Here is a 20,295-nt window from a genome sequence, read left to right as displayed (position 1 = left end):
CATATCTTGCTGTTAACCAAAGTGTATATTCAGCATGTTCTGAATTGGCACATTTAGAAAAATTACAGATCAAAGTTTGTTCCTGATTTGAATCCTCCACCCCCTTTTTTTTTCTTGCTGGTACTGGAAATTGAACCCAGGGTCTGCACACTGAGCTATATCCCTGATCTAGGGATGATATAGGGGAAATGGGAAATAGATGTAACTCTTAACCTGTTAGATGTCTAATATGCCAAATTTGTGTTCTCTAATATTGAAGAATGAATCCTAGGAACAACATAGGTTAAGAGCAGGAAATATTTATTGAGGGACGCACAGCTCCTGCCTGAGAGGGATAGGAGGGGGTGCAGAAAGTGGCTTGTCTCAGACTCCACTTGCAGGGGAGGCTTTATAGAGCAAAATCATGAGGTGGGTACAAAATCATGAGGTGGGACAAAACGATGATCAACCAGTAAGGTCATAAGTGTAGTTGCTTAGACAGTATTGATCCAACAGGGAAGCAAGTCATGTAGCAAATGTACATGCAAAGAACAAGGACCTTTCCTGGAAGGGATGGATCAGGAGATCTTGGTCCCCCATGCAAGGTGACAGATACCTATTTAGAGTACCAGTCATTATTGTTCATCCCTTTGGGAAGTATGTAGGTGTAGTCATTTTATCTTTTACCTTGAGGCCTCTTCAACAAATGTCTCTGCCTATAGCCACAGTTGTAATGTGTTCTTATCTTGATTGATATATATATATATATATATATTTTTTTTTTTTGGTACCAGGGATCAAACTCAGAACCGTGCACTTGCAAGGCAAGCAGAAGAACTACTGAGCTAAATCCCCAGCCTGTGCCTATGATATTTTTAACTAACTTAGCTGTCTGTATTATCCACAGCCTTTTTTATTTTATTTTTTATTTTGAGACAGGGTCTTGTTAAGTTGCTAAATTGCCCAGCTGGGCTTGAACCTTTGATCCTCCTGCCTCAGCCTCCCAGAGATACTTGCTCTTCTCATTTCTGTGCACAGAAAGCAAAAGGAAAGGAGACACAAAGAATTAGCATAAGTAAATAAACTCATTGCCTGAGCATCCATGCCTGTCATTGCAGCACTTGGATAGCTGAGGCAGGAGGATCACCATGAGTTGGAGGACAGCCAGGGCTATATAGTGAGTTCAAGATCAGCCTGAACAACATAGCAAGACCCTGTCTCAAAAGAAAGAGAGAGAGATGAATAGCAGTAGCAATTATAAAAGAAATAATTGAAAAATTACTTACTAGAGGGTATTTAAAGATACTAGTGAATACTTTTATGCAAAGCATAAAAGTGAGGAGAAAATCTAAAATGTTTTAATTGACTCATAGACAATCTGAAACTGTAAGAGCTGGCCTCTCCTGTTAGCAGCCAGGAGGGTCACAGACCACACTCAGTTCCAGAAATGCACACCTTTGTTCATAAAAAGCACACCCCCCCATGACTCCTTGCTGTCTAATGAAAGCAACAAGAAGGATGTGAAAGAAAAATGAATAAAAATAACCCCACCCTGCCCTTTCTTCCTCATCTCAGGGAGGATGTATGGTGCTGACGACTTCCTGCCGGTCCTGACCTATGTCATAGCTCAGTGTGACATGCTGGAACTGGACATTGAGATCGAGTACATGATGGAGCTCCTGGACCCATCACTGCTGCATGGAGAAGGTAATGAACGTGTTTTTGATGAAGTGGGGGAAGTAGGTGCTTGGTTTTGTCTTGTTTTGCTGTACTAGGGTTTGAACCACAGGGCTTTTGTACTGAGCTACATCCCAAGCCTGTTTTTTTGTTTGTTTATTTTGTTTCTTTTTGAGACAGGATCTCAATAAGTCCCTAAGTTGCCCAGGCTGGACTGGAACTTGCAGTTCTCCTGCCTTAGCCTCCCAGACTTCTGAGATTACGGGCAAAATTGAAATGAAATTCATGGAACAAAAAAAGTTAACCATTTAATCACACCCCCCTCACACCCCACCCCCTCACTGGGATTGAAACCAGGGCTTTGCCATGGTGGGCAGGTCAGTACCACTGGACCATGAGTCACAGCCCAAATATTAACCATTTTGTAATGATTCATTGGTATTTCCTACATCCACAGTGTTACACAGCCACCACTTCTAGAGCTCCAAAACATTTTTCACACCTCAGAGTAAAACCGTGAACCCACTAAGCAGTTACTAGTGTCCTTTTTTGACATCTTAAGGGTTAGCTGCAGTTTTAATTTTCTTTTATTTTAAAAGTATATTTTGACTTCTGATTAAAAAATATGGGCCGGGGATTTAGCTCAGTGGTGCCGCCGCCTGCCTTGCAAGCCCAAGGTCCTAAGTTAGATCGCTGGTACCAAAAACAAAAAAATAGTATACATTCATCAAAGAAAGTTTGGGATTCAGAAACAACACAAAGCTGAAATGCAGTACCTGGCTTAATTAATATTTTACTGAGGCTGGTGAATAACAATTTAAAAGATGTTTTCTTTTTCCAAGGGAAAGTTATAAACTTTTTATTAGACAACAGTTCCCATTGCCTGAAAAATAACTTGCTGTTTTATCACTCAAAATAAATGAAGGGCTCATTTTTATTTTTTATCTTTTAAAAAAATTTTTGCTTTAAAGATAAAAAACAATATTCATTTTCTTTCCAGTTTAAAAAATAGTGCCTGCTTGTGGTTAGGCTGCAAATACAGTGAAGTCAAATCTGGGTGGTTTGTTTGTGAGGTCCCTGGAGGGTTCAGCCTCCTCTGTATCTGCCCCACTCCACACATCTTAGCTCAGTATCTTTTTCGGGGGGGGGGGGTTAAGACAGGGTTTTGCTATGTAGTTCAGAGTAGCCTTGAATTCACTATGTAGCCCAGGCTACATTCATGGTGATCCTTCTGCCTCAGCCTCCCTAGTGCTGGCATTATAGGCCTGCAGCACCGTGGCAGCAGCTGGGTATCTTATCATGGAAACAACTGGGATGTCTGTCACTGTGGCATAGCACATAGGGAATCGGCCATAACTGGGAATCACTCGGGAGTCTGTCTGGTCAAGGGAGAAAGAATCGAGGCCTGTGCACGGTGAACCCTGCTAATCCTTTCTCATAAACCTGTGGGAGTGCCCAATAGGCCCGAGGGTACAAATTTGTTTTCTCCAGGGAGTTCAGGCTGGGCTTGAGTACAAAGGTCCACCTACAGCCAGGATTCCCTAGGCCTGCGTCACTAGATGTGGCCTTAATGTCCCCAGCCCCTAACCTGAGGTCACCAGTCCTGGATTTTCCCTTCAGAGCCCCGGTCACACACTTCCTGTTCTCTGTGGGGAGCACCCTTCATCCTGTCTCTGCCCAGACAGACAGATGTGGGCTCTGTCACTGTTGTGCCCTCTCAGCCGGCCACATCCCTGCTTTACGAGTCAAACTATGAATGCAGCGGCCTCTGAGGAGCCACCAGGACCCTGCCTGATGGGCAGGAGGGGAAGCACATGTGGCTTCAAGGGCAGCATGTGCCATCTCCATGCCAGACTTTCCTCTTTCCACTGTGTTATTTATCACAGTTTGGGGCTTGGGTTTTGTTTTCTTGCCTTCCATCATGTTTAATTCTAGCAGTACGGATGACGGCCTCATGGGGCTGTGGGAAAGGGCTTGCCAGACCCTCTTAGAAAGTCACCATCCTGCTGCTGAGGTTGTGGACTCAAGACAAACAAAGGCTCATATCTTGCGGTCCCAGCCCGGAGACAGTCACTTCCTGTCTCTGCCCTGGGTTGCCCCAGAGCAAGGCAGAGCCTTGGATTGGTGTTGGTGACAGAGGGGCAGGTGGCTGTCCTCACCTCCATGAGCCTCCCAGTCATGCTCACTGGACAGTGTCCCCTGTCCCCTTGCAAGGTCTAGAGCTGCCTCTTCCTTCCTCAGAGGAGTGGGTGGCCCCGACTGGTGGCTGACGTTGCAGAACAGCCCTGTACAGCATTGAACTGCAACTCCACATATGGGGGGCGGCACGAGGGGCACACAACAGACACCCTGCAGTGGTCCCTTCTGTGGCTGTTTGGCTTGTGGGCAGCAGCCAGTTCTTTTCTGCTGCTTAAGCAGGTATTCTCATCGGTGAAGGCTGCGTCATAAGTTCCCCAAGGAGGGCACAGTTCTTAGGGTAGGTTCCAGTTTCGCTGAAATGGAAAACCTCCCCCTAATTGCAGCCATATGTTTCAAAGTGTGGTCCATTTTGTACTGCCAGCATTTTTTAGTTTTCTGCTTTGTGCCCTGAACACATCAGAGGCTCAAATCTGAAGTCCCAAGGAGCCCCCTGCACCCCTGTGGGGACACAGCCACCCCCAGGCTATGGCTGAGACCCTGACACCTGCTCACTGCCTTTTCTGACCACCAAAGTCCCTGTCGATCCTTGCGAATCTTCTGTGTAGCAACTGGCATTCCACAACTCTGTTTCACACTCCATCAAGCGCTGATTTGTTTGTGTAGTGAATGTTTAGTAAAAGTCAGTAACTCTCAACCCCAGACTGGGTACTTTGAGGCTGCCATAAGGAACCCCCAGCACGGATGGAGGGGCAGGAGAACTCCAAGCAGAAAGCTCAGCAGGACTGGGCTGTAGCTCTGCATGCACGAAACCCTGGGTTCCATCCCTAGCACCATGAACCAGAAAGAAGTTCGACACGGGCTATGTCTGTGGAAAGCACAGGGCTCCCTGGGCTGGCTAGGTTATTCTGCAGTAAAAAACAGTCCCCACAGCTCCATCAGCGACCTGCAGACCACAGAGGTGTTTTTCTTTCTCGAGTTCTTGTCGGCCACAAGTTCACAGAGTGCTGCTCATGCTTGGTCCAAAAAGGCACAGAACCATTTCCACCTGCAGGTTGATCAGTTCTGCAGGGTCTCCCAGGAGCAATTAAATACTTTGGCCCGGAAAGTGACACTTCTGCAGACAGCTCTTAACCGCAATGAACTTCTGGCCCTGCAGGAATATGTTGCTTGTGTCTGCTTTCTTTAATAAATGTATAAATTTTGGAGAGCAGGAACTAAGATTCTATTTCTTACAAACTCATTCTCTGTTGTGCCTGGCCTGGGCTCTTGGTAGAGATTTAGTGGATATTTTGACACACGATGTGCCTAAATGTAAGATGCACTGGGCCCAATTAAGAAGCCTTTGAGGCGCCCCCTAGTGACTGTCCAGCACAGCATTGACTTTCTTGGCAGGCACCTACTTACGTTTTAGGACAAATCTATAAATAATGCCTGTGCATCTGATGGTGGGAAAAAAAGAAAGAAGAAAAGAAGGGAGGAAGGGAAGGAGGGGGAAAAAAGCACACACAGCAGCATGTGTGTATGATATAGGAAATGTTATATGAGGTAAGAGATTTGTGCATCCAGTGGATTTGGAATCTGAAGCCAGCATTCTGGAACGAGTTGTGCAGGGGACAACTGTACACACCTGACTCACAACAGAGCACTGTCACTGTCCTCCCTGGAGTCCAGAACCATGGAGAACTCACTTGCCCTCCCTTTCCAGGAGGCTACTACCTGACCAGTGCCTACGGAGCCCTGTCCCTGATAAAGAACTTCCAGGAAGAGCAGGCGGCACGGTTGCTCAGCTCGGAAACAAGGGACACACTGAGGCAGTGGCACAAGCGGAGGACTGCCAACCGGACCATCCCTTCTGTGGATGACTTCCAGGTGCGCCCCCCATGCCCGAGGTGTGGCCTCTGTCCTCCAGTACCGCCTGCTGGGCCCCAGGTCTGAGGGGAGCAGGGCTATCTTAAGCCGCCCTCTGACCATGTTGTTTCACTTCTTTTTCCTTAAATGTATAGACCTAGTGCTCTTGGCTCACAGAGACAGAGAAAGAGACACCACGAGAGAGACAGAGAGCCCTGCTACATTTCAAAGCCTGGGAAAAGACCCAAATTCAAACTTCAGGCTGGGGGTGTAGCTCAGTGGTAGAGCACCTGCTAGGGTCAACCCCCAGCACTCACAGTGTTTGTTTTTAGAGAGGAGAGGCTGGTTTGGGCTGCAGAAATCTTCGAGACACAGAAATCCCTGACTCGCTCATTGTCTGAAGCTATGATTAAGCCTGTAGATGTCTGAAGGGTATTTTGAGGGTTTCAAATGGAGCTAGAAAGCCAGGCTCAGATCCTGTGCAGCACAATTCCAAGCAGAGAAGTGGGGAAGCAGCATAGATTTGTCTCCATGTCCATGAGTCCTTCCTTCCTCTCTCCCTGCTTCCCTGCCTGCCTTCCTTCCTTACCTTCTTTCCTTTCTTCCTCACTCCTTTTCTTTCTCTTTTTCTCTCTTATTCTACTTAAACCCCTGAAAAGAACCAAAGGTACTTTGGATTCAAAATCAACTCATCTTGAAAGGCAAGATCAGCATGTTCTTTCCCAAGATTGTAGGACTCTCAGAAATCCCTTCCAGACACATAAATCTAGCAAAACAACAACAAGAACTTGCACTGCACCCCCACCCCCAGCCTTCCTGCTGTTACCCAGAAACCCTCAGGTAGCCAGGAGGTTGAGGCAGAGAGCTGCCCTCCCTCCCTCCTGAACAGGGGGCCCAGATCTAGAAAAAGAAAATGTCTTTGTTTTCTGGACTTAGCTGGACGTTCTCTATTTTCTCTGGGAGTCTCCCTTGCAAAGAAATGGAAACAGGCGGAGTTCTCTGGGACCACAAACTCCAGGGAGTCTGGGATGTGTTTGGGATCCTTGCAGCCCCCTCAGGCTCATGGGGTTTCCGGGTGCTGCACACCCGGCACCGTCTCCACGCCCAGCCCACAGTCTCGTCCTCTACTTCCTGCAGTGCCACTTGGCTCATGGTCAGCCCCTGGCAGAATCCACATCCCCCTCCTTCTGCTTTTTACCACATTCCACCCAGAGCCATGGTTAGGAGCCTAGGTTAGGTTGAACTCTGCAAAGTCACTATTTGTAGGGCTCAAAGAATGGTCAGATGTCAGCAGTTTCTTGGAGTTCAGCCTGACATGGTGCCCAGGAAGGTAACAGCAGCAAGCTTGGAGTCTGGATGCTTTAAGTTGCTTCCTGCCAATACCCAGCTCAGACTCTTCTGCTGTTTGGCTTCTTTTTCCAGCTGGGAATAATCCCAGCTCTGAATGTGGTTCTGCTCTGATGCAGGGATTTCTCCATGGGCTTACAGAGAGCGCTGGGGATGGAAACCAGGGCAGGATGGCCTGCTGGTTCTTCTGCCTTCGGTGAACTCAGTGTGGCAGCTCAGTCCCCATAGCTGCACCCCCCCACAAACACACCATCCGAATTAAAATTGGCCTCTCTCCTTGTACCCCAAGCTTTGTGGCCTGATGTCAGACTTGGTGACAAACAAGTCTAACCTTGCACTTGCCTCTCACTGTGTGAGTTATTGCTGTCTGGTTTTCTCTTCTGACTCTGATCCTGATGTCTCTGTTCAAACCTGCAGAATTACCTCCGGGTAGCGTTCCAGGAGGTGGGCAGCGGCTGCACGGGCAAGACACTACTCGTGAGGCCCTACATCACCACCGAGGATGTTTGCCAGCTTTGTGCTGAGAAGTTTAAGGTGGATGACCCCGAGGAGTACAGCCTCTTCCTCTTCGTGGATGAAACATGGCAGCAGCTGGCAGAGGACACTTATCCTCAAAAAATCAAGGCCGAGTTGCATAGCCGGCCACAACCCCACGTCTTCCACTTCGTCTACAAGCGCATCAAGAGCGATCCTTATGGTGTCATTTTTCAGAACGGTGATGAAGACCTCAGCCCTTCATAGAGGGCACACTGGACTTCTGGTTGGTGCAACCCACAGGTTGCTGGGAGCCCAGCCTGCCTGCCATGGGCTTGAGCTTGAAAGGCAGTCACCTCCTCGAGGACCCCCCGGGTCAGGGACTTAGCCATCCACAGGCTGATTTGACCAAGGGCATCATTAGCTGCATTACCCAGGAAACAACCCAGCAGGATTCTCCTTGGTAGTGGAGAATCCTGTTTGATGGTTCTAAGCTGGCTGATATGTATGGGTACGTGCTGGGTGACACATAAGGTACATGCTCCTCTCTTACGTTCCATAGCAGGTGTTTGACAAAACTGTCCAGTGCAGTGCGTCAGGTACTCCTCAGGTCTGTGGGTGGCTCCATCTTTTCCTTCCTTTCTGTCTCTTTCTTCCTTCCTTTCTTTTCTTTTTTTTTTTTTTTTACAAAGAACTTTTGTGTTTTTATATATTTCATAGAAAATTTTATAGCAGTTGCAGGTAAACTGTCAGGATGGTTTTTAAAATATTTTTATAATTTTAAAATATTCTATAATTATGCATGTGATTTTAACATTTAATATTCAAAAAGAAATCTCTTGCTGGATTTGAGAGTATTGCCTTTTACAAGTCTCTCTTCTGTAACTGGATGTTCAGGCAACTTTTAGGAGAGAGACAGCTGGATTTCTTAAAGCAATGTAATTCCTGACACTGGCCACAGAATGCCTTTGGAAATTGATGTACTGTCGTCACATGTAGTGGTATTGTGCTTGGCGTTTTGTGTTTTGTTTTGTTTAAACAGGTAATGCTGAAAATACGGAGAGAAATGAATGTAGAGAGAGGTAGAGAGAAAAAGACTCTGACAAAGGGCTGAGGAATGTAGTCTGCTGGCTCAGGCTCTTTGAAGGATGTAGGAAAGAGAGAAGGAACCTTAAACTATGCTTAAAATACTGTAAATATGCAATGGGATGTGGCGAAAATCTATTCCATATGTTTTCCACTTTTGGAAACAATTTTGAAAGCCCCACAAGGAAAAAAAAATCAAGGGTGACACTTTTTTCTCCATTTCCAATAAATCAAAACTAACAGCATCTAGTTATTTTGGGCAGAGACCAAGTAGTGTATAATGTGGCTTTTGTTGCATTCAGTAAGGTGCTGTTAAGAAAAGAGTGGGAAAAGCACCATAAAACCCATCTGTGTTAGAATGCAGGGGCAAAGGGTTCGGCTCAGTTGGTTCCAACCCCAGCACTGCAAAAAATAAAGTAGTATGGTGAGGTTAGATTTGTGTTTTATAAAACCAACTTGCATAGTGCACAGACTAGAGGGTCGCATATCAGTGTAAACCAGGTAGAGACAAAAACACGTTACTGTAACTGTCGGGATGCATCGTCCTGTAACTTGATGGGTTTTGGACCTTTTACTTTTGCCAGTCCTGGCTTTTGTTGAGCAAGAACCTTCAGCACATTCTGTGTTGTACTTCCTTTTGTAAATGATTTTTTAAAATGGAATTTGCACATAATACCTTGTAATACTGTACGATAATCCTGTGTGAAAATAAGTTTTGCAACATTCTTTGATCGTCTCCTTGCTTTTTTCCCCCCCTTTGAGGGTCGGCACAGTCAGGCGCCACCCTACCTCATGTATGTTTGAAGCTTGCAGTGCAGTAAAATGAACCTTAGCTCAAGCTGGCTGAAGACAGATCATCTAGCTCGAGGCCACAGAAAGACTCACTGGGCTCAGAAGCTCGGGCAAGGACAGGGCAAAAGTTAAGAGCAGAAAGAGAAAAAGATCACCTGTTGACCTGAAAGGGGTTCAGGGCTCTTGGGCACAGTGCTTGGCTTAGTGGGACAGAGGGGAAGTCACAGTTGATGTGGACATGGAGTCAGCCAGCACCCTGCAGACAGTTCCTGACCTCAGGCGACCTCTAATATCCTGGCTCAGAGTGCAAAGCAGTTGCAAAATCCACCAGGCACAGGCTTCATCTATCCCCATGCTTGGAACCCCGCCTGGCCCCACTAGTAAGTGCTCAATAAGTCTTCGCTGAAGAAAGGAAAACTCGGGGTAGCAGGGTTTCCAAGCCATCAGCACACAGCTGCTTACAGATCAGCTGAGGCCTAAACGCAGGGGCCTGCTCTTGATATTTACAGGATATTTACCAGATATATCTCCACATGCAGACCATCATGCTGGCCTTGTCTCAGAAAGCAGGTGGCAAACCGGGTTTTAGGCAGCCTCCAGCGAGATGCAACCGAGATCAGAGAGCAAGAGGAAGCGTCACAAGACTGCCGGGTCTGTTCCTAGGCCAGGCTCCCCAGCCACATTTCAACACAGTCTGTGTCTTCATGGTTTCCCTGCACAGGCATTTCTCACTTCTTGAATTGCCAGGAAACAGACCCTGGTGGAGTTGGGAGAGGAGAGTAAAAATATATGTGCTGGTGGGGGAGGCAGAGAGAACCCTTTCCAAATCTAAAAATAATATTTTCAGAGTTGAACCCCAACCAGAGGAAGGGATTTTGTTTTTGGATGTTGGATGTACTGCCAAATATCCCCCCTTGGGGAGGCAGGATAGAAATAGAAACTGTTGAAGTCACTCATTTCATGTGGAAGTTACAACTTTAGATCTATAAGAAAACATAAAAGACAGGAAACCAGGCTTGAATACAAATGTGTCTCCATTCACAAATGTACTTCACCCCCCAACACACACACACACACACACACACACACACAGGAGCTTGGACCCCCATGTGTTTTGGTTTTTTACAACAGGGTCTCAATATATAGTCCAGGCTGGCCTTGAACTCACTACCTAGCCTAGGCTGGCCTCGAGGTGATCCTCCTGCCTCAGCCTCCTGAGTGCTGGGATCACAGGTGTGTGTCACCATTTGGGGCTGATCTTCATCTTCTGCAAGAGACCTGAAATGATGGCCGGGCTCTGATTATAACAGCAGCCTGATTTCTCCCCCAGAAGCCTGAGAGAAAGGCCTAGGAAAAGCTCTGACACTCACAGTAGACGTATTATAATCATCTGACCACATCTGGGAATAAAATCCTAAATACCATTGCTTTGCAGGCCATTTTCAAGCAGGTGAATTTGAGACCAAAGGTGTTGTTTGCCTTTTAGTGAAACCCAGTGAAATTGGAAAAAAAGTTATAGAACAAACACTCCAGAACCTTCAACAGCTGATAAGGAGAGAGGAAGGGAGGGAGGAGGGACAGAGTTGGCATCTGTCTCAGGAAACAGGTTCTTTTTTGCAAAAGATCTTTTTTTAACATCAAAGGATCAGTGGTAGCTGATACCGACTTTTCGCACCTGAGTGCTGGCTTTGCTGGGAGAAGTTAAGCAAAGTGTTTTCAGGGAGGTTGGGCCCATCCTCTTCACCAAGCATAGCCAAATCTGTCTGGAATCTCCTGGAGCTGAGGCTGGAGTGCAGCAGCCCTGGGTTGGGGCAGTGGTCAGCTCCTTTTCTTGCCTCTAATAAACTCTTCCATTCCAAAGGGAGCCTGCTGAGATTCTGAGCGCTGTAGACACAGACACAGGGAAGTGTGTGTAAGTGAACCGGGCTTCTCTTGACTCGCACATTAGAACTGCTATTGCCAGGCCTTGTTCCTCACCAGTGAGTAGTGGTTCGGAGCAGGATCCTGAGGCCCAGGGGTGTTGAGGGAAGAGGTCCAGACACCTTATTCCTCTGTCACCAGCCCTCAGGGCAGGGGACGTGTCACTACACACACAGGCATTTTCTTTGGGCCTTCTCTCTCCCTCTCCTTAAGCCCTCTCTGTGACTCATAGGGTGAGGCCGTCCCGCCAGCAGGTTTCCAAACACTTTGATCTCCTTCCAAGATTCCTCACCAGAACACAAGCTCTGGCCAGCCTGGTCCTTTTTACAACTTGATTCCCTGGTCCAGGCAGAGACTTAGTTGACAGTGACCTGGCCACCCTGTGTGCCCTGCCCATCCCTGGGACTTGGTGTCCACCCCTCATCCTGACACAGGTGGATCTTAGCATTTTTGTTTCTTCAGTGCCGGGGATCAAACCCAGACCTCAGACACGCTAGGCAAATGCTCAGCCACCGAGCTGAACCCCCAGGGCTGGCTGCCTCCTGAAGTCACCCAGAGGCTTGTGAACCAGATGCTGGGGCTGCTGGACATCAGAAGGTCCTCCAAGGGGACCCGTGTGCCCAGGTGCCTGACACTTCACAGGTGCTTGGGCTGAGAGCCACGATAGCAGCCTAAGACAGGGCTTAGGACAGATGCACACCAAGAAGAGAGATACCTTCTCCAGGGCCACTAACACCAAGCCACGCGCATGCCCCTGGTCTATTTTCTTTCTCTTTTCTTTTCTTTTTCTTTTTCTTTTTGATACTGGAGTTGAGCCCAGGGCCTTTCACATGCTGGGCAGGTGCTTTACCATTAAGCCACACCCCCAGCCCTTTGTATTTTGAGGTGGGGCTCACAAAGTTGCCCAGACTGGCCTGGAATTTCCAGTCCTCTTGCTCCGGCCTCCTGACTAGCTGAGATTCCATGGTGTGTGGTTCACATTCTCGACTTGACTTGGCTGGAGAAAAGCATGGAACATGCCTCTAGTGCAGCACTGTCTAGTAAGAACATGAAGTCAGCCACAGGGCACTTTTAAATTTCCTAGTACCCAGCGTGAGTAAAGCAAAAGGAAATGGGCAAAGCCAATTTTAGTAGTAGATATAATTTAAGCCATGATATTTCAAATATTACCTCAACAGTGTATCAAAGATATAAGTAGGTAATTTACATTTTTTCTATTGTCTTGAAAATCTTGTACTTTGCACTTAGGCACATCTTTATACTGGCTTTTACTTCAAATGCTCGCCAGCCCCAGTGTTGAGTGGCTACCATCCTGGAGAGTACAATTCTAGCCTATGAACTGGCGATGACAGTAAACATTTAAAAAAAAAAACCCTGCATATATGTATATATGGGAGGAAGGGGCAATTGAAACATGGTGATTGTTTAAATAAAAATTCATTATAGTAAAAGACTCACTGCCATTAATCCCCCTCAAAATACTTCCCCTTATTTCAAATACACTTATCTTGGTTTTGCCACTTTCTGCAACAGTTCTGGAAGTCTTCTTTCCTGAGTATCTTTATAAGGTGTGATAAAAAAAATGCAGTGAATTCTGCTGCCCACTGTCATCCAATGGAAAGGTGGGTCATAAAAACATGACATCCACCTCATTCACTGGCTCTAGCACTGTGTGATGTCTGGCTCTTCCCAACATCAAAATGACCATGGAAGGTCAGTATTTTGAATTGATGTAGAACATCAAGGCAGCCAGGACAGTGCAACTAAAGACACTCAGGAAAGAAGACTCTAGACCTGCTCCAGAGACTGGCAAAGATGATAGGATAAGTGTGTTTGAAGGGAGGGAGAGTGCTGTGAAAAGGATTCATGGCAATGTGTCTTAGTAGTAATAAAATCTTTTGAAAGTTAAGACATCCAGTGCTTTTTTTTTTTTGGTACCGGGGATCGAACTCGGGACCTTGCGCTTGGCACTGAATTTTTTGACTGCACCTAGCTAAGGATGATCAAGCTTCTTGCCTTATACTATGATGTGGATCCTAGATGACCCCAGTGTGCGTGTGTCAAAGGACTGGTCCCCAGGGTGGCACTGTTGGGAGGCAATAGCACCTAGCAGGAAGCCCTCAGTCCACGGGAGTGTCCTTGAAGACGATCTGGGGCCTTAGTCCCCGCCTCTCTTTCTCTTTGCTCCTTGGCTAGGAGGGGAGTGGTTTTGCTCAGCTACACAGTCCCCCACTCTTGCCAGCTGGCACCCTGGCCTGAGTCCTGAGAGCAAGGAGGTCGCCTGATCCTGGAGGGGACCTCTAAACCCTAAAGAAAGCTTCTGCCTTCTGTCCTTGTAAGTCTCAGATATGTGTGATGGTGGTGCAAAGCTGGCTGACACGGCACACTGAGGTGCCGTAAGACCAGCATGAATTCGTCCACATCAGTTAAGACGGCACCTAGTACCACAAGCACCCTTCCATGCCGGTTATGATGATCCCAGATAAGCCACCGCTTTGACATTTCCCTCTGTGGTTTATTTCTGCTTGCCTTTCCATGCCGTTGCCTACTGCCAAGTTTCCTGTGGAGTAGAAGAAAGATAGTACCAAGTATCAGGGTTTAAGAAAACACGCAGGGGTGGGACCTGCAGTGTGGGGGGAGCGAAGACTGTTCAAGTGAAGGCTGTTCATTAGATTTGCTGTTGCTGTTGACAGTGGTGAGGGTGGTGGCTGTGTGTGCAAGCATGTAAGTGTGTGTGTGTGTGTGTGTGTGTGTGTGTGCGTGTGGTGTGGATTGGGAGCAGTCATTGCCCCAGCACCCCCACTGGCCAAGAGCATCACCAGGAACCAAAACGGGGTGAGTTCTTCTAAAAAAGGGGAGAGGAGTGAAGAGAGGTGGCAGAGATAATTCTGGGTCCTTGAAAGGGCCACAGTGCAATCCTGAGAGAAACCGTCTCCGCCTCCACCAGCGTCTAAACTGTGATTTCCCGGAAAGGGACTAGCATGTAAGTAAAAGGGTAACCATCAGTCTGTGACTGTTTCAAACACTCTCCCTCACCTCCTCCTCTTTTTATTTATTATGCTCACTTATTTATGTAGATATTCATGTGTGCATCTGTATCATTGACCAGGGTTACTCTTAACAACCTACTTTACTAAAAATAAAGCATTTGGTGTGACTTTCATGATGTCTTCTGTCCAGGCTTCCTATTTTCTGCCAGTTCTGCAAGTCATGAGAGGATGGGTTTGTATATAAGGTCACAGTTCTAGTGTCTTTTCCTTTCTCTGTAACCCATATTGTGTACGCAAAACAGAGTTATACATCTACTACAGACTGAAAGAAAGAAAAAGCTGCAAGGGACACCAAGCTGCTAAAGGCTCCCTAACCAACCAGGAGGAAATGGATAAGCAAAACATAGAGGAGAGGAGAATGTTTCTGCTTTTCATTACTATGGGAAATACAACTCTCCCCAATCTCAGAATCTCAGCTAACAGACAGTTTAAGGTTTTGTGGCTGAAAACACTGTCTGTGGACAAAGCATCCTGCCGGAGGGGAGCTCCTTGGAGCCTCAGGGCTCTCCTGACCCTACTGGATCAAAATCTGCACTAGGGCTGCACTGTGGGTCAGTGGCAGAGCCTGGGCTTAGGGAGACCCTGGGTTCCGGCCCAGCAGCACAAAGCAACACAACATAAGGGACAAGGACCTGCAGATGAACACAGTGCCCACATGGTTTGCACAGGAGAGCTTGACTGAGAAACATGGGTGCTCGGGCTATGGGGCAGTGGGGCACTGGGCTTGTGCAGTGGATATGAGTAAACAGATGTGTGGACATGCTGCTCTTACAGTCCTACGGGGAACAAGAACACACTCCTGACATACGAAAAAGAAGTCTTCAGATTACCTACATTGCCAACAAAGGGCTTAAAATGTAAAGGCCAAAAAATAAGCTTGTATATCATGGTTACCATCATATTCTCCTTGCTTTGATAGGAAAGAAGGGTCCATGGGGCTTGGGGAAGAGTCTGAAATGAGGAGAGGTCCAGGAAGACACACCAGGACTCCACTAGCTTTTCCAAGGGTTGTGAGCAGGAGCACCCTCCCATCTGGGTTTAGCAGCTTGCAAGCTAAGGGTGTTCAGGGATGCTGCCATGGGATGTGGGAACTTCATCAGCTTTGTTATTGTCTTAGAGGCCAGCCAGCTTCCTTTTGAAGGCGTTTCATTCCTTGGGGTCTATTAATTATAAGACCATTTTGCTCATCAAGTTTGCAAAATGAAACAGATGATTTTAATCCAATGTATTTGCTGAAGATGTTGGTTCAGTCCCGTGATTTGCCCTCTGCTTTTTCAGGGGGGAGGGAGAATACACAGTTTTCCAAATCAAATACTAGAAGGCTTCTATGGAAAGTGGCAGATGCCCAACTCCAGTGCTGCCTTCCCCAAGCTGCCTCTTCAGCTGTGTCTTTCAGTAATAATTTCCATACATCTAAAAACATGCCTACACTGATATTTACTTACTTTTTTTTAACACCGCCCATTCCATTTTGACTCCATATCATGGAAAGTGGGGATCTAGCCTTCTTCAAGAGTGGCCCTCCCCATGTAGCACCCTGGTTCTTTTATTGTGGGGCCACAAAAAGGGAATGTCTGGGCACAGGTCAGCTGGTTCGCTCCCAAGGGAGTTCGTATCCCCCTGGGCTGCAGCACAGGGAGACATCAGCCACCAGCATCCTGGGAGCCAACCTGAGTGTCTCTTGACTCCCCATTTCCAGGGGTGTGAGGTCCCCTCTGCCCTTCACCCTGTGCTCTGCGGACATGGGGCACAAGGCTCCCATGTCTCTCCAGTCACATCTGCTGTCTGGCCCTCTGGCATCCATTGCTCTTCCTTTAGCACTTTCCTTTCTACTACCAGAAATAAATCCTCCAGCATCCAGGATCATGTTGGTGGCTCCCATTACCTCGACTCTCTTCTTCCAATATCTGGATTTTTAAAAATTCTTTTCAAATTTCCTTTGACTGTCATTTTAATGAAGTATTGATAGGAAGATGTACATAGCCTGCCTTGTTTAATTGAAAGCTACAGTTTCTATTTTTTATTTTTATTTATTTTTTGGTACTGGGGAGCGAACTTGGGACCTTGCGCTTGCAAGGCAGGCGGCAGATCCACTGAGCTAAATCCCTGGCCCCTTCTAGTTCTTATTTTTATATATTTTTATTAGCTCATGTTTGCAGTACACCATGATTATATTCCTCATGGGGAGTTGGTGCATGTACATAACACAGCTTGAATCTTCTTACGTCCCCTTTTCCTTCCCTCCATCTCTTGGTTCTCTTCCCTTTTGCAAATGATCTGTCTCCCTGCTTTCTATTATCTCTCTTTTATTTCACTTTGTGTTCCTTGTGTAAGAGAAGCCATGTGATACTTAAGCTTGTGTGTCTGATTTATTTCACTTAACATTGTGGTCTCAAGGTGCATCCATTTTCCTAAATGTGACTGAAACCTCCACTTTTTAATTTTAGTAGTGAACAGATTTGCACATCTTAGTTAGCAAAACTGAAGACAGATGATCATATTGACAGTCAGGGTCCATGCATCCATCATGTCCAGTTATTTTATAGAAAAATAAAATTTATAACTCAGGTTCCCACCCAGCACCCGAGCTGTTTGTCACACCCAGGGATTATCAAAATGGGTATCTGCCATGAACTTCCTGCTTTTCACATAATCTGACAGAAAAGGAGCATCGCTACAGCAGATGAGACGCTAGCTGTTTGGCTGGGTGAAGTGTGGGATTTTGCAACCACGGCCGCAAATCTGGGTCAGCACTATTTACAGACAGCACGTGGTGTTTTGTTTCAATGAGCAGGAAAATAGTTTGCGATTAAATGTGGTAAAAACTTGTCGTTTTTTTCCAGCTAAGCAGGAAAAGAAATTACTCAATGTGAAATGATAAATAAGTCCAGTGAGTCATCGTCAATGCAGGAAAAAAGTGCAGCTGGGACAGAAACTGTGTTTTCCTGCGTGGTAAAAATAAAATCAAACACACTGAAATGGAAATCAGTAAAAGTGTATGCTAGGACCATGGACAACTGTGGGACTCCTGGGAGTTTCATGTGATTTGGGCTTTTTAAAGAAATTCACTGAAGCGGTGGCGAAAACAGTGTAAAGGCTATGTTAATTCTTTTAAAGTCAGGCTCATTAAAGCATAGCCTGCATGCAGTGAAATCCACTCTCTCTAGGATGCATTCTGTGAATTTTAACAGACATATTTGATCATGTCGCTGATCCCTCACACTCTCCCCAACCCAGCCCGGAGCAACCACTCACATAAATGAAATCATCCAGGACTCAGTGTTTTGATTCTGGCTCATATATTCACCTGTAGGGTTGGTGTGAACATAACTCTTCCTACCTTGGGCTCATTGCCCCAGAGAGCCCTTGCTGGGGGACTCAGAAGGTGCTTTTGCTGTCCATAAAAAACCTAGAAAAAACTGCCATAGAGAGGCTGAATAAGCTCAGGCTCCTACAGCTACCTGTGAGTGATTTGGATTTGAATTTCCAGTATTAAACTGCTAGAATTCTCCGAATGACCGAGATTAAACTGTATGCATCATTAAATGTGGTCTATTCTAGAAGTGCTCTAGTTAACAACACCCATTACACAGACTAATGGGGAAGACCTTACTCTTTTCCCCAGAAACTTTAACACCAGACAACACTGGAGTAATGATGCTTACAAAGTTCTGGGAGAGAAGAGGAATCCGTGGATGTGCAGCCAATGTTTTAGGCACACGTTCTCACAGACAAGTGCACTCTGGAACTGGTGTCAGCCCTCAGGAGGCTGGAGGGAAAACAGCAAAGCAAAGACAGAAAAAAATTCTAAGAAACCCAGCTATCCATAAACAAATCAAAGTGAAGAGTGAACGTTGGGAGTGGTGGCATTTGCCTGTAATTCCAGCACTCTGGGAGGCTGAGGCAGAAGGCTCCTGTTATGGTTTGTACCTAGATATCCCTCCAAAACCTCGTGCATTCATAGGTGGGGCTTTGGGGTGGTAGCTGGATCATGGATATGTGTTACTGGGATTAAGGGTGTGGGATAACTAAATTATTCTACTGATTGGTTTAGCATAGTTCTGGGTGTGGCTAATGGGAAGGCACACCCTGAGCGTGGGAGGCATCACCCAAAAGGCTTATTATAGCCTGGATGGGATAAAAGGGAAAGGAAGGCTCACTGCTGCTGTTGCTGTTGCTGCTGCTTTGCTGCCTACTGTCTGTCCTGCCATGGACTGTTTCTCTCTGCAATGCCCTTCTGCTATACCACCCTCCTTTGGAGCTAGCGGACCATGGACTGAAACCTCTACAAATTGTGAGCCCAAATAAACCTTTCCTCCTTTAAGTGCCTTTTCCTCCTTTGAGTGCCAGGTATTATGTTTCAGCAATGAGAAAAGTAACTGAGACAGATTCCAAATTTGAGCCCAGCCTAGACAATTTAGCCAGATCCTGTTTCAAAATAAAAAATGTAGAAGCATAAAAGCCCTGGGTTCAATCCCCAGTAACACACACACACACACACACACACACACACATAAATGGAATGGGAGAACACTGTGTTACATCTACATCTATAGACTTAAAACCAAACAACTGGGGTGAATAACTGTAATGCTTATGTATATTTAAATCTTGAAAAGTAACAGCAGCACAGCAACATAGCTCATCCCCAGAGCAGGGCAGATGGGGGCAAAAAATCTGTATCAGTTTCTTGTCCATTACTGAGTCAATAGTGCCCTAAATTGTTTATATTAAAAAATATGATATCAACCTTAAAATGAAAATCATTAAGAGGTTGAAATAATCTTTTATATATATATATTATAATATCTTAAACTGCAGAAGAAAGTTAGGTACCTTTATTTCTGTGTACTGGGCGATCTCTTAAGTTTTAATTCACTTATTTTTTCTTCTGTTAAACTCAAGAAAAATTAAAGGAATACTTCTTATTTAATGTTATCATATATAATCTGAGCCTCTTTTAAGTAAAAGTCTCTCACTTTCCTTAACTACATAGAGAGGTTGGGCCGGGTGTAGCTCTGTGGCACAGTGCTTAGCTAGCATATGCAAGTCTGGGTTCCATTCTCAGCACCCCAAAAACAAACAAATAAAAACTACTTAGAGGGAAGTTTGAAGCTTTGCCAGGATTAAACATGGCTTATTCCTGGGTGGTAGAATTTTGAGTGCTCTGTTACTTTCTCTGTCCATTTCCACAAATCTACAATTTCTCTTTTTCTTCTCCCTCTCCCTCCTTTCTTCTCTCTCTCTCTCTCTCTCTCTCTCTCTCTCTCTCTCTCTCTCTCTCTCTCTCTCTCCCCCTCCCCCCCCCTTCCTTGTTCCTGGTACTGGGATTAAACCTAAGGGTCCTCTATCACTGATGAGACTTGATCTTGCTAAATTGTCAGGGCTGACCTTGAACTTGCAATCCTGCCTCAGCCTCCCAAATAACTGGGATCATAAGCCTCTGCCACATAACCTGTCTGCAAATTCTTAATGATGTTCTCATATCCCTTTCATTAAAACAGCACACATTTTTCAAAGTGTAAGTAGCCCTCAGACACATTTGTAAACATCCCCTAAACTTGAGTGTGAACATGTAGGCTCCCTGTGTGTGGGGTAAGCTGCTAGGATGTTGCCACTGTGGAGCTGAGTTTGGGGGTCCCTAGTTGGCAATTTGCCTGTCCTGCACCCTGCATCCCAATCCCAGGCTCTTGACCATGCCTCAGACTCCATTGACCTGACTTCCTCCCTGCACTCTGAGAACCCCAAGGAGGCAGCACCATGGCTATACCCTTCGAAGACCCAGCAGCAAGCAGAAGGTGGGAGAGGATGTGAGCGCTTGTCCGAAGGACTGAGGACAGCACCACTCTCTTCTTATTTGTACGCACTCCTTCTGCCCTCCAGCTGGGTCTGACCTGTGCCCTCTGAGATGCTAATCTTAGGGGTGTGCGGCAGGGGGAGTTGAGGAGGGAGACCCAGCGTGTCTCTAGGACATCTTCTGTGC

At 46.3% G+C, this 20,295-nt stretch overlaps 1 protein-coding gene across 9 annotated transcripts in view; it reads left to right on the top strand.

Annotated features, from left to right (window-relative positions):
- Rin2 (Ras and Rab interactor 2) overlaps window positions 1-9,276 on the top strand; it is a 199,117-nt gene extending 189,841 nt beyond the window's left edge. For 8 of the 9 annotated variants that reach the window (XM_004840890.3, XM_004840889.3, XM_021255120.2 and 5 more), the window contains 3 exons: window positions 1,555-1,686; window positions 5,501-5,664; window positions 7,408-9,276. In XM_004840890.3, the coding sequence (XP_004840947.2) occupies window positions 1,555-1,686; window positions 5,501-5,664; window positions 7,408-7,731 (620 nt within the window). In that variant the 3' untranslated portion in view covers window positions 7,732-9,276. The remainder of the gene's footprint in view (window positions 1-1,554; window positions 1,687-5,500; window positions 5,665-7,407) is intronic. The other variant, XM_021255122.2, reaches the window with a different exon arrangement.
- Window positions 9,277-20,295: the final 11,019 nt, after the last annotated feature.

This window comes from Heterocephalus glaber, unplaced genomic scaffold (assembly GCF_053883595.1).
Source record: "Heterocephalus glaber isolate CG9 unplaced genomic scaffold, H.glaber_assembly_v1.0 deba00001532, whole genome shotgun sequence".
Classification (NCBI taxonomy): domain Eukaryota; kingdom Metazoa; phylum Chordata; class Mammalia; order Rodentia; family Bathyergidae; genus Heterocephalus; species Heterocephalus glaber.
The sequence above is the reverse complement of the archived record's forward strand: the minus strand, read 5'-3'. Positions and strand labels throughout refer to the sequence as shown.